We start from the raw sequence: 14,573 nt of genomic DNA on the forward strand, positions 1-14,573 counted from the left end.
TAGCTCTATGCTGAAGCTGTAACATGGTCAATTCCAAACACCCCCTAGGAGAAGACTATTAGCAATTTAATCTAAGTCAAAAGAATAGTCCAAAAATTGTTTGTTTTCTTTCTCGTTGCATCACGAGAAGTCTAACAAACTCACATCGGATGATAGTAAAGAGACACCAACATAACATAATTAGGAGAAGTTTGGTTCCACCCAACTAAAATTCAGTTTATGATACATCAAATGTTTAAGTGATAATTATGAGTATTAAATATAGTTTGATTTTAAAACTAATTACACAAGTGAATACTAAAAGTTGAGTCGAATTTTTTAAACCTAGTTAAGCCTATATTTAATACTCTAATTGATATTAAATTTTGATGTGACATAGACTAAACTTTAATCAGTGAAACCAAATTCCTCCTAAACTGCACATGATATCTTCGTATCAAAGATAAGTACTTGCAATTTGTGAGTAGCATCACAATATTTCCAGTAACGTCCTCTAAAGAATATTTTTTAAAAATATTCTTTGTCTTTTACCGCAGACTCTAAAAACAATTTGTGCTCTATATCCTTTTCATCTCCAGCGTCGCACCCTAAATTCCGTCCTCTATATTTCATCATCCATTTTTTCATCAATAAAAATAAATACTTTCCAGGGCATTGTAACTCTCGTACTGTCATAATGTACTATATCACGGGAGGCAAGGCAATGAGCAATCAATAATGACTTAGTAAAGGATAGCGCAAGCACTATATTTGGTAGACCGGAAGCGTCCTTTAAAATTTGGAGAAGATTATACCGAGTCTTGTTAGAGACAAAAAAAAAACTAAAAAGTGATAGATTTGGAGTATCGATGGAGAGTTTTAGGGGGCGTTTGATTGTAATGATAGAACGAAATGAGATAGAACGATCACTTAAATAAGGTAGTTTAGTTTAGGTTAAAGATTAGAACAGGACTATCGCAATGTTGTTCTCAGTTATTGCTCAAAACTGGAGGAACGTAAAAGGACACTAGTAACGTTCTGTTCGCAGCTATCTCGCAACTAGACCTACCATTAGGTCACACCTAGTCTCACTGTGGAATCGAGTGGAAGTCCACTTGGACAGCTCCGCTTGCCCGGGCCGGGCAGGCCAAGGAAGAGGAGAGGAAATCTCGCATGGGTCGATCCGTTCAGAGGGCGGATTGGCGTTGTCTCGCCGGAGGATTTGCCGGGAAATAAAAAAAATCGGGGAGGCTTCAGCTGTGGATTAGGCTGAAAGCCGGGGCAGACAGATCTAAATATTGTTAGAGCTGGAGGTGTGCAGCTCTCACTAGTCTCCACTCCTCCACCGTCCATGAATCCATTGACCGAGCGAGCACTCGCTTGAGACAAAAGTAATTAACGGGCAGTGGTTTTAATTTTACAGCCAAGCTACCTAGCCACTAGGCAGGCAGGCCAGGCAGGCGAAGTCGGCACTTCTCTCTCATGTTACTTTACTGTTTCTCGTTTGACCATGGACCCTCGTGAGTATCATTTGATATGCAGGTCTATCGCCACCGGTAAGAAAAAAAAGGATTAGAAAATGGCCCAAGAAGGAGACGTAAACTAGTGTGCGGAGCGCACCAATGGAGCGTGAGTGGATTAGATATATAAATAATAATAATATAATGCTAATGGAAGGCTGCCCAAAACGACTTGCGAGCTTATTGGCAGCGCTTTCGATGGTACCGGAGCACCCGTAGCCTGGTAGCCATAGTGCTTCAGGAAATCAGTATTAAGGTGGAAACGAGAACGACGGACCGTGACTACTACGCGTTTCTCCTTTTTTAAAAAAAAAACAGAGAGAGAGCGAGACAAGACAACGACGCGTCCACGGACCATACATTGGCATAAAATGCTCCTAGTTGCCTAGTTGGGCTTGCTTTTCCCGCCAAAAACAAAAAAAAAACAAAAAAACAAAGGGCTAGTACTCCACTAGCAACAACACCTGCCTTGCAACCACGACCATTCACCGACGGTTGACTAATGTCTAGTGGAGCTGTGGAGGTGTCGCTTCAGCTCATTAGTCACAGCAGTCCCTGGGCTGGCAAACAGAGGAAAGCGGAGGGCAGATCAGAGATCAGAGTATCAGACAGACGTGGGTGTCAAGCAAAGACTCCTGTGCTCCGCACGGCTCGGTACGCTCGCTAGGTCAACGGATGGGTACGCGCGAGGCCCGGCCCAGGTCCCACCTCCGGGGAAAAAAAAACAAAAGACGCAGACGGGGCGGGCAGCCCGGAGTGTTTGAAAATAAAACAAAAGACTCAAGCGAGGCCGAACGTAAAGCTGGGAAAAAGGTAGAGAAAACGCTCCTGCTGCCACGAAGAGAGAGAGAGAGAGAGAGACAGAGAGAAACAGGTTGCGGTCAACTAGAGGGTGCAGGTGCTGCAGTGCAGTGCAGGCAACCGAGCCGGGAAAAGCGACCCCTCACCCGTCACCTTTGACCCTGGCGCCCAATCCCATCCTGGCATCCCTCTCCTATCCCGTGGGCAGGCTAAGCTTGACCTCTGCACAGAGAAAGCAGGGACAAGGCCGATGGTGCGCCATTATTGCGCTTGTTTAAGCGGCTGCCTACGACTTCTTCAGCTTGTTCGCTACGGCTTGCTGCGGCTGCAATCCGGCTGCGGCTGCGGCTTCTACAGTATTTTTCTCTCTATGGATTGCAGCTGCAGCAGTCCAACAGCTGCAACAGTGTCGGCTTGTAGCCAGCCGAACACGCCCCTTGGCGCTTCCGATCTTTCTTCGTAATATCTACAGCGGCAGCGGATCATGAGCTATCCAGGACAACAGCTCCGCGGCGCCCCAATGGTTCATCCTCCGTCGTTGTTCAACTGTTCCTAACCACGCCCCAGAATTTTACAGCTGCGTCGGATGGTACCAGCCCCCCAGGTGACTCGGGGTCTGTGCAGGCTAGCGGGCGCGATTTTCGTCTGAGCTTGTAGTATTTACTCACAAAACGGGAGCCTGAGCGAGCACCAATCGGAGATAGGACACGACACAAAGGTTTGAGTTTTGCGGCATCGAAATTCCGGTGTCCTCCTCTCCCTCTTTCTACAACCTTCTTCCTTGTTTTACACGGACATCAGCTCAAACAAAAAAAAAACAAAGAAGACGAGAAGCTAATCCTAGCTTTTAGTAGACTAGACAACGAGCCCGTTGCCGGCGGAGACGGCGACGGGCACCGGCGACGCGGTCGCCAGGGGGCTCGGCCCCTGGACCGCGCCCGGCGTGTGGCGGTGCTCGCCCTCGTACGTCACCACCAGCATGGCCGGGTCGTCGGTGGCCCGCTCCACGTGCTTCCTCGCCGGGCATCCCCGCACAGTGCTGCACTTGTAGTAGCCCCTGGACCAGGTGACAAGAGAACAGTCAGATTCGTTGCGCGACAACACAGACGAGATGAGCTAGGTCCGGACTCCGGACTGCGGAGGAGGTTTTTTTTTTTACCGTGGGTAAGGGGAGCCCTTGATGGGCTTCTGGCCGTACTTCCTCCACGAGTACTCGTCCGAAGGGATGTCGGCGACCTTCGAGCTGATCGCCGGCACTCTGATGGTCCTCTTCACGCGGTTCTTCCTGTAAAAGGGAAATTAACAAGTACCGTGGGTTAGTTAGTTACAAGGCAGGCTACTACTACAGACGGCAGGTGGTGTTTTTTTTATTTATTTCAGGAGGCCCTTAATTTTAATTTGGGTATCGACGTTATACCTTCTCTTGGAGCAGTGGCAACGGCTGCCGTTGGTGGTGGCCTCGGAGTGGGCGCCGGCGCAGGGCTTCCGCTTGTGGCCGGACAGCGGCGGCTTCCCGGAGGACATGAGGCTCCGGCCCTTGGAGACGCTGCCCTCGCCGGCCGTGACCGACGAGAAGAAGGACGTGGAGGTGACGGACGTGGCGGCCGACACGGCCAGGTTCGGCTTCGTGAAGTCCAGCGTCAGGCTCTGCGGCGGCTGCGCCACGCTGACGGCCGCCAGGGGGGCAGGACCGGGGACGACAGGAGGCGGCGGCGGCGTCGGCGGCGGCGGCTCGACGGGCCCGCGGCGGAAGCGGGCGTGCCCCGTGCGGTCGAGGATGGAGATGACCTTGCGGAACTTGGAGACGGCCTGGCCGGCGATCTCGCCGAACGGCTGATCAGCGGCTCTGTGCGGCGCGGCGGCCTGCGTGGACAGGGACGTCACCAGCAGCTCCAGGTTGCGGAGCCCGGCCGCCGCCGCCTCCTGGATGGCGAGCTGGTCGTTGGCGCGGCGCGGGGCGTAGCAGCCCATCAGGTCCACGGCCATGGGAGCCGGTGCTTCGCCGGGTGACTTGCTTCGCGCGGATCTTGGCTTGGGGCTCTCTCTCTCTGGGGAGATTGGGTTGGGAGGTGTTTGTCGCGCAGGAGGCTGCGGCCGACTTTATAGGTGGAAATGGTGAGAGCAGGGGAACCTGCGAGTCAATGGATTCTTTTTAATTTTTCTATTAGTTTTTTTGTCTGTCTTTTTTTGTGGAGGAGCCCTTTGGATTCCTCCAAATATCGATGTGGTCGCCTTCATTGCTCACCTTTGCCACTTTGGCCAGGCAGGCGTCTCTCTCCGTCTCTGTATTTGGTTTTTTGAGGTCCACTGAATACTGTTAGATTACTGGGTAGAGATACAAACTCACAGTGTGTGGTATTTACCTAAAAGTTGGCAAACAAACATAACAAATGTAGTTAAATATAAAGTATTTCTCTGTAATTGTAACAAAACACCGTAAAAATAGACTTACGGAGTGTTTATTTAGGATTATAATAATCTATCCAGATTATATAATCCATTAAATTTTAAACTAAGTGTTAGTTTAACATTTGTTGTTGGATTATATAATCTGTGCAAACACCCCTTCCCTTATAAAGTGAAATCAGACATATATAATAATAACCGCATCTATGAGTAGTAATAGGTTAACAACATTTAAATGATTGAACAATGATTTTATTGTTAATTCTCTACAACAGAAAGAAGTACAAGTAGCTCACAACGCGTATCCAATCACTCGATGGAGATCGATATGTGCATTTGCTTAAAAGCAATATCTACGCTGACGCGGTTTCTTCTATGTGGTAACTAGTAAAGATGTCTGAATCAAGTCCAATGAGACTGGGTTCGGAGAAAAAAAATTACCGCTTAGAATCAACAATGCATCAATAACAACCTATCACGCTTTTCTTTACAGAAAAGCTCTCTTAGGTTGACTGTATTAGTGGGTGGTATGGTATACAAGATACAACATACTACTCTCTCCAGGTCTGCTGAATTGCCCTCGGTAATTAGGACAAAGATGAGGTGTTCTGTGTAAAGTGGTCAAATGTGGGTGTGGTTGATAGTGACGTCCTGGCCATGATGATATATTGATATAGTGGACTTTGAAGACGAGATTAAATCAGTTTCCTAAGGCTTTATTCCCAGCATCGCAGATAAAATTAACAGAACAATGCTCCAATAGCCGTACATGACTATTGCCTCCGCTGGCTTATCTTACAGACTTATTCAATGTTTGAAATTCTTGTGCGCGTCATTATTCCAGTCTCCCCTGATTTTTGTAATGGTCTGGGGTGTAGGAGTATTTGCACGCCTACTTTGAGAAATGAGAAGTTTCGCGCTCCCCTGATAAGTACTCCCTCCGTTTCTTTTTATTTGTCGCTGGATAGTGCAATTTTACACTATCCAGCGACAAATAAAAAGAAACGGAGGGAGTATTTCTTTTCTGCATTTCTTTAGCCCGTTGACGAAACGATGTTAGAGCTGGCAAGCCTGGCGTGACCAGGAGTTGAATCATCATTTTCGACACAATTATTATGTGCTATATTAATTGCTAGCGTATTGCGACCAGTGGACAAACAGGTCTTTCCTTTCCTTATTTTATATATAAATATGGAAAAAACTGCAGGAGGCTCTGCGTTTGATTATGAACAGCTATCCTAGTGCAGTTCGTTAACAAAAAGGCAAGTGGCTTCACGAAATCTTTGATCTTTTTATTTTTTAACAGACAGTGGGCATTTTTTTTCGACAAAGTTGACAAGTTGCGTGTATTAGAAAAACCAGGGGGGCTGTTGGACCGATCTTGAAAGTACAATCCTATTAGCAGAAAAAAAAATAAGGGGCCACGCGATGCACACATCCCTTGAACTACTTACCTGTGTCATGGGCACGCCATGCTGCAAATAGGCAGAGTGGTTGTAGTGGCCTCTGCCAGTCGGACGATGGTTTCAGACTCAACAATGGAGCACGGTTAAACAAATCCAGCAGCACCAATACCAAGTAGTAGGTCAATCGAAATAAAAAATAATAATAATAGTATATCCACCGCTTACTTTTTAGATGACACTACTACTACGTACTACTAACTGCGTTTTTTTTCTAACACAAACTTGATGCCCGTCACATTTTCACACAAAGACGTGGATTTTACGCCGAAACTACAGCGAGTTTGATGTCTGTTTGGACTTTGGAGCAAGCTGCGACCGTGGATCGTTTGGTTCTGATTTCCGCGATATATATATATATATATATATATATATATATATATATATATATATATATATATATATATATATATATATATATATATATATATATATATATATATATATATATATATATATATATATATCTCCGCGCAATCATTTCAAAGTTTTCAAAACCAAAGGAAGGCGAAGGATGAACTGGCGATCAAATACCGAGGACGTCAAACTCACTTTCTTCTACCCGTCTTTCTAGAAAGAAAAGAGAGCGTGGAACGGGCGAGAGAACTTGAGAGTCGGGGAGAGAGAGAGAGAAAAAAAAACTGTGGCCGCGGCCGAGGGATAAAAAGTCTTCGGCGCGAGCGATGAGCTGACGACAAAAAGGCCGCACCAGCAGACGTGGTGACGACGGTAGGAGTGCGAGGCGAGTCGTGCGTGCCTGACGCGTGGGGCCGCGACGGAGGTGAGGTGAGTTGAGCTGATCCGTCCGATGCCATGTTTGACCGTTGGGGTGTGGGCTTGCGTCGGGTCGTCGTCATCGGTCCTCTCCTTTCCTCGGTCGGACGGCGTCATCTGAAGAAGTAAACGGGTTTGGCCCTTTTCACAACAAACGAAGCGAGATTATTTCTGTGAAACAAACTTGTGGAACAGGGCAGGACTGCAGGGCACGGGCCTCGGCTTATAAGAGCATGACTGCACGAGATCGACAACTTTAGAGCTCCAAGCAGCCAATTAGCATGTGTTCGGGGGCCAGCTTTGCAATGAGCATCTTCTATACTTACTACCTAGGACGTGAGGAGCACCAGAGCTTACACCTTCAGGTATTCTAAAGAAATATTATTACCCTTTACAACACTCTTTAAAAAATTCTATCATCTACATTTTCTACATATCCAACAATATCCTCTAAATTTCAGCATCTATATCAACACTGTACCAAATTTCAAATTCTTTATTATTTTTTACGAAATGTGGTCACGTGAATGAGATGCACATAAAATAAGTACAGAGTATAGAGGACGACAGTACGCCCTCTATTTCTAACGGATGTAGGCCTCCCTCCAAATTTTAGAGGACCAAGTCTTTTGGTAGAGAAAAAAGTAGGCTATAACTGTTATATTTTAGAGTTCAGAATCATATATAGTCCATTGTTGAAGCTACTCAAGAAAGGGTGGAGTAGTAACCCCTCCGTGGTGGGCCACGAAGTCACCATATATGAGTCGGGATCCTTGAACATGTTTTTGCAGCAGAGCGGAAGGCATGAGTATGACCTTCCTCAGACGCAGGCATCGGTGTTTTAGAGTTGATGAACAACTATTTTCCTCTTTACCCACTACATGTTTTTAGGAGCATATTCGTTAGAATTGAAACAAAAAGATATGTCAAAGATAAACAATGGTTCCTTTCGAGACGATGGAACGAAGCCACCAGACAGCACGAGTGCGAGGGCTCGGTTTAGGCATCGGGTTCCCGTTGACTTTGTGACGCGGCCTCCACTTGTTCCTGCCACTCTGCCAGCGCCCAGCGGCATCCGTGTTCCTGTCGTCTTCGGTCCCCTGTACGTGTGCTGCGGACTGCGGTGTTGCACGTACATGTTCGCGCTGGGCGCGCACCGCGTGTGCATTCTCCCAGTTTACTCGCGTACGACGAGTCGACGACAGACAGGGACGGGTCGTTCGTCGCGCGCTCCTACTTTTCTGCGTGGTTGACACACACGCGCGCGCACACGGCACACCCGTGAATGACCAGCCCCGTATGGCCGTATCAATGCGTTCTGTCTAGGAAGAAGATTTGTTGGACTGTATGCAGTTGATATCGGCCACAAAAGAAAAGCATGGTACTACGTGTTCCCTTACCTTTTCGTAAGAAGACATTTTATGTGTACCACAAATTTACTACAATTTAATTTACTTATTTTATACCATATATATTAGTTTTTAAAATGCATCAGAATTTAATGTGTTTGACCTTTTCAACCGTGCGTATTTAAATACGGAATGTTTTTTTAGACGGGAGGCTGGAGTATGCCATGTAAACCATACGACCCCAATGTTCGGTTGACCTGCTATCGGGGGGCGGTGGACTTTGGCGGTTTTTTTAGAGACCACAGATTAATCACTCTATTTTAGTATTATTTAGTTTTTAAATTACCAAAAATTGGAATTAAAATAGTCACTAAACTGTTTTAGTCTCTAGTCCTATTTAGTTTTTAAAATTTATCAAAATTTAATATGATTGACCTTTTCAAGCGTGCGTATTTAAATACGGAATATTTTTTTAGACGGGAGGCTGGAGTATGCCATGTAAACAGTAAACCATACGACCCAAATGTTCGGCTGACCTGCTATTATGGGCGGTGGACTTTGGTTCCGTTTGGTTTGATAGACTAAAGATTAGTTTCTTTATTTTAGTTATATTTAGTCTCTAAATTATTAAACGTTGAGACTAAAATAAGTATTAAACTGTTTTAGTCTCTAGTCCCTCAAAAGATGACTAAAAGGACTAAATCATACAAATTCCACTTTTTACCACTCCTTTATTTCAGTTACACTAATGTTGGAAGAATGTTTAGTGGTATTATGATCATCTTATGATCCATTTAATAAGTTTTGAATACTTTTAGTCATTAAAATCAAACACTCTTAACTAAGGGGGTGTTTGGTTAGAGGGACTAAAGATTAGTCTCTAGTTTTTAGTCACATTTAATCACTTTTTTTTGCCAAACACTAGGACTAAAATATGGACTAAAATAATTTAGTCTTTAGTTCTTCACATATGTGCTAAAAGGGACTAAACTATATTAATTCCACATTTATCCCTCATTTAGTTCAATTGTACTAACAACAGGAGAATGTTAAAGGCCATTTTAGTCTTATTATGAGTCATTTAGTATATTCTTACTATTTTTAGCCATTAGAACCAAACATGTTATAGACTAAACTTTAGTCTCTAGATTAAAGAAACCAAACATAGGCTAAATTATAGTTCCGATACTAAAGTAACTAAGCTAGCCCTTTGTCGCGTGCATCCTGAACGATCCAAGTACTCTGGACAATTTGGTACGTCCAAAAGAGAGTGGACCTAACACGTGCCCATCACAGAACCCATATGCGTGGCCGGTGCCATGCGCACGTAGTTGACAAGCGAACCTGTCTGACTGTCCATGATCAGGTGCATCAACCCCACACATGTTTTCGCATGATCAGGTGCATGAACTGAAAGGTACTTATTAAGGAGGACTGGTGGCGCACGGTGTGAACCCAGATTGATTCGGAATTGGATGGTGGGTCAGTCACAGTCAGTAGACGCTGAACGACAAAGTAGCAGTTCTCGATCTGTGGCCATCCTTGTACGTATCTCGTGCGATCGCGATCAGGAGCACTTGACGGACGACACAGACTCTTTCATTGCTTTGCCTCGCAGAGCCGCGGAGGCGAAGAACGACCAGGACTTGAGAGATGAGCTCGGTGATTTTCTTGTTCTTGGTTTGCTTACTCCTTCTAACGACAAGCACGTACACACAGCTGCCGTACTGCTACGCTGAACCTGTCCGTTCCATGACGGACCAGAAGCGGCATGTGCACGCAGGAGGAGGCACGGGCACCACGCCGACGGATGAGTTCGTCTTTTGTCTCCCGGGACCGGGAGAGGGGACCAGGAACCGCAGAAGAGTGAGCTGTCGTTGATTGAATGGCCGCCATGCCCATGCTTTCGAAACGCCAGGAGCCTGTGTGCTTCCGTCGATCGTCCACCACGCCGACGTCCATGTCATCTAGCGCAGCAGAGACTGGAATGCGCGTGAGTTCCACACTTTGTTAACTGTGGTGGAAATAGTTTCGCAAGCCATCAGTTACATTTTCTACATTTCTGATAAGCTAAGGGTCGGCTATTTTAGTCCATACAAACGGGTGGCCTACGTCCACATCTCGCTCCATAAAAACTAGGCAAAAAATGGACGAAAATTCCTTTGATTCCGAATGAAAAAAACTATACAACATACTTTGAGCAATATCCATGACTCATCATAAATGGTAATGTCCTGTACCCTGTTTGGATTGGTGCCACTTCAGAAGTAGCATAAATGGACGTGCTTATGACCTTATGGGGATTTATTATGCTTATCTTATGACCTCTTATGCCTCTGATATAAAAGCAATACTACTGTTTTTGAAGGAGTCAAACATTTTTAAAAACTTTAATTAGGCATATATAAAAAATATTAGAAAATATAGTATATAATTTGTAACATTAGATAGATTGTTTAATCCATTTCTATAATAAACTTACCTAGGGATAGGATGTTGCTAATGATTTTTTTTAAGAGCGATAACTATCTTAGAATAAAAAGAATACGATTAAAGACCGACCTCTAGATGAGGTAGAAAGGATGTCCCAATGCTACTGTTAGTAGTCAGTGTTGACATATGTACAACGAGCAAGGACTTTCGATTTTATAATAAAGAAGCAATTAATGAGCAATTGATATTGTATTGTATTTTCTATAAGAAAACGTAGTTATAACATCCGAAAGATGACCCCGATATCTGAAAGTTAGTCATTCTTCTTGATCCGCGTCTATTGTTCTTATTGATCCTCATGATAATATAAACCCGAAATTATTGCTGCTATCACAGCAGCACTGTCGTTTTCTGTGTCTCGTATTGATGGTTGCGGGACAGAATTATCAAACACGGATGCAGGTATAGGTAAGAAACAGTACAATTTCATTCAGATCTGGATGACATCGGACCGCACGTCACACATACTGCCGACGGCGTCCGACAAAACTGGGCGAAGTTTTCTTTTCTTTGCCTATTTCTGTCAGTTGAGATCAGCAAGAATGCAATTTACGCTGATTGCCGACATTGAGCTGATCTTTCCTCGGGCATTCGGGCTCTTAGCCGTCATGGTGAATGGCCACGATGATTGATGAGTACAAAAACGGTGGCAAACTCGATTTGACATCGCAGCAGACATGGACAGAGACATCGCCATTGCAGGGAACCATCACCACCTGATCGACATCGCACCAGACGCGAGCATGGGCGAGGCCAGTGGCGCGACGGACGGCAGCGCGGAGCGGCTAGGGGTAGGCACGGGCGGCGGTGGTGGCGGAAACGAGAAGAAGTGGCTGCGCAAGCTCACGTCGGCTACAGTGAACACGGCGGTGCTCCGAGACCTCATCTCGCGGACGCCCATGCTGTGGTACCTCGGCGAGAGGACGGGGACAATCCTCCGCCCGTGCGCCCGGCGCGAGCCCGTGGAGGCGCTGCACGCGGTGCGCGCCGTGGCCATCGGCCCGTTCCACCGCGCTGACCGCGGCCTCCCCTTCCCCGACGACGCCAAGCTCCCGTTCATGCGGTACCTGCAGGACCAGTGCGGCCTCGACGTGGACGGGTACGTCGAGGCGCTCTGCCTGGAGCGCGACCGCCTCCGCTGTGAGTTCGCCGACGACGGCTCGGACGGGCCCGCCGTGGAGATTCTAGACGACGAGGCGAAGCTGCTGGAGATGCTGCTGCTGGACAGCTGCTTCATCCTGGTGGTGAGCTTGATGCTCAGCAAGGCCGGCACAGGCGACGACGCCGACAGCGTGACGCGGGCGGCGTCCATCAGCAAGGACTACTTCATACTGAACATGGCCGTGGCGCAGCACGCCGACGACATCAAGCTCGACATGCTCGTGCTCGAGAACCAGGTCCCGTTCAGAGCCATCAAGCTTCTCGCCGCTTCGTGCCCTGGGCTCAAGCTCCGGAACTCCGTCGAGGAGCTCGTGCTCGGATGTTTCGACGACATCTGCCCCAAGCGCGCGCGTCGCGCCGCCTACAGCGCTGCCGCCGGCGAGTTCCACCACGTCCTGCACCTCTTCCACTGGTCCCGCGTGCCCAAGGACAAGTACTTCGTCCTCTCGACGCCACGGAAGCTCCTCAAGATCAAGAAGGAGTCGGAGCGGCTGTTCCCCTGCTCCATGGAGCTTCGGAGGTCAGCGGTGTGGTTCCGCGAGGCGTCGTCGAGCTGCGGCGACCTGGACATGTGGTTCTGGCGACACCCGGCGAGCCCGGTGGCCGTGATGACCGTCCCGTGCTTCCACGTCCACGAGTACAGCGCGGCTGTGCTCCACAACCTCCTGGCCTTCGAGAAACACTTCTACTGGGCGCACGGCGCATGCGTGACGGCGCACGTAGCGCGGATGGAGGGCCTGATTCGTTGCCCACAGGACGCGGCCATGCTCCGCAAGCGAGGGGTCCTTGCCAGCACGCGGCGCACGGACACCGAGCTGGTGGCCTTGTTCCGGGAGCTAGGTGAGGAGACCGTCGGGGCGCGGCTTCCTGACGACTACGGCGAGATGCTTGACGCCGTAGCGGGCCACCGGGGCCGGCTTGTCAGCGGGTGGTGCGGAGGGTTCGTGCTGCACTTCTTCCCGTCGCCATGGGTGGCCGTCTCTCTCGCCGTCGCTGCCGCGCTCATCTTCGTGCCGTCGATGCTGCAGACCGTCTACACCATGTTCGGCTACTTCAAGAGCAACTGACAGGATCAAAATTAGGGTGCTAGAAGTAGAACCTCCTGTAACCCCTGATGTTTTGTTAGCACAAAGTTAGATTTAATTTGAGACACGTGGCTTAAAATCTGGTTCGTTAAAACTTGAAGGCATTTGAGTGCACCGGAGAATTCCGTACGTGCTCGGTGCTCCTCAGTGCGGAGGCCACGTCGCCCGAAAATAGCCGCGCCTCTTCCCCAGCCATCGCCTCTGCCGCACAATCCCCCCACCTACTGCGCTTCCGCGCAACCGCTCCACCACCTTGCAGCGGCGGCCCGTCTCGTGGCGCTCGCGCTCTGGCACTGCTCGGGCGTGACCCTCTCCTCGTTGTCGCCTCGCTTCTAGCTTCTGATCCCGTCCCACTTATCTCCCTTGTCATGTGGGCGCGCCTCCAGCCGCGGTTCGTTCCCTCCTCCGACATCTCCTCGCTCCTCGATACGCGCCTCCCGTCGGCCACTCACTCCTTCGAACTCCTTGCTCTCTTCGACGACAACCTCGGGCTCCCCGATCTCGTCACCTTCCCTAAGACCCTCAACACCATTGTCTCCACGCTCGCCAACCACGGCCTCCTCGAGTCAGCCTTCTACTACTTCAAGTGCCTCCGCGACACCAGCTTAGGCTCTGTTTGTTTGCACAGAACCCCTTAAGAGAACTCAAGACGCCTGGCTACAATTTCCTCATCTCTGTTGCTCATCTAGGGCCTTGCCTTCGAGGCTTTCGAAGTGCTTGGCGAAATGGCGACATACAAGCTCGCGAACAGAGGTATAATGTATCCTCTATTGAAGGGGAGGGGGAAGAGAAGAGTATGCCGCCGCAAATAGTCTTAGAAGTGGACCATTCAATTTTGAATAGAAAGAGATTAATCTCCCTCAATTCCCTATAATCCACGTGTAATTGAAAAGGGCTTTAGTGGACCATTATACCATAAACGGGCCATGAGAAACTACCAAAGCTCACACATATAGGTTGCCACATATAGCGCAACGCTCTCACATAGTACCGCCTCGCTAGCTGAAGAATTACGAGTCACCGAGCGAGTTATAAAAGGGGCCAAACTCCTTTTCAACTCATACATTTCTCAGCCTTTTGGGTAAGATAAAATGTAATATTTGTTCTTATCAATTTAATATATGGTCTATGAAGCATATGTTCACTTTGATATTAAATTTGTTTTTATCAATATCAAATATGATTGCGTGTCGTTGTAGTGTACGCAGTGCTGGCCCTGGAGGGCTCAAACAATGCCCTTGATCTGGGCCTTCACATTAAGACTCTCTTCAATAGATTCCTTATCTCACTCTCTATTTCAAACTTCACTCTACAAACAGTATAATATATAGTACAAAATAGTAGATTTGCACGACCATTTACATGGCCTACTGGAGATGGTCTTAATGGGGCTTCACCTCTCAGTGATTATATCTATATCTATACTACTCTATTAAAAACCTAATGTGGGCACTTGGTGCTACACGGATTCACCCTCTGCGCAGATACTCTGGCCCCGCCCTACGTGTCCTGACTGGTTATCCTACCCCCACACACCCTTGC

At 47.8% G+C, this 14,573-nt stretch overlaps 2 protein-coding genes and 1 non-coding gene across 3 annotated transcripts; 2 read left to right on the top strand and 1 right to left on the bottom strand.

Moving 5' to 3' along the window:
• Positions 1–3,030: 3,030 nt before the first annotated feature.
• Positions 3,031–4,362, bottom strand: LOC100273049 (uncharacterized). Its single transcript, NM_001352181.1, has 3 exons — positions 3,718–4,362; positions 3,460–3,585; positions 3,031–3,357 (listed from the first exon to the last, which is right to left on the bottom strand). The coding sequence occupies exons 1-3, from the start codon at positions 4,284–4,286 to the stop codon at positions 3,156–3,158; spliced, it is 897 nt and encodes a 298-aa protein (NP_001339110.1). The 5' UTR covers positions 4,287–4,362; the 3' UTR covers positions 3,031–3,155.
• A 7,116-nt stretch (positions 4,363–11,478) lies between these two features.
• Positions 11,479–13,129, top strand: LOC100193076 (uncharacterized). Its single transcript, NM_001138242.1, has one exon. It carries the CDS (start codon positions 11,529–11,531, stop codon positions 13,011–13,013), a length of 1,485 nt encoding a protein of 494 aa, NP_001131714.1. The 5' UTR covers positions 11,479–11,528; the 3' UTR covers positions 13,014–13,129.
• Positions 13,130–14,091: 962 nt separating this feature from the next.
• LOC111590971 (U2 spliceosomal RNA) lies at positions 14,092–14,289 on the top strand. The gene has a single exon (XR_004856748.1). It is a non-coding gene; the product is annotated as a U2 spliceosomal RNA (small nuclear RNA).
• The last annotated feature ends 284 nt before the right edge of the window (positions 14,290–14,573 follow it).

The sequence above is a fragment of the Zea mays genome, chromosome 2 (genome assembly GCF_902167145.1).
Source record: "Zea mays cultivar B73 chromosome 2, Zm-B73-REFERENCE-NAM-5.0, whole genome shotgun sequence".
In the NCBI taxonomy this organism is placed as follows: Eukaryota; Viridiplantae; Streptophyta; class Magnoliopsida; order Poales; family Poaceae; genus Zea; species Zea mays.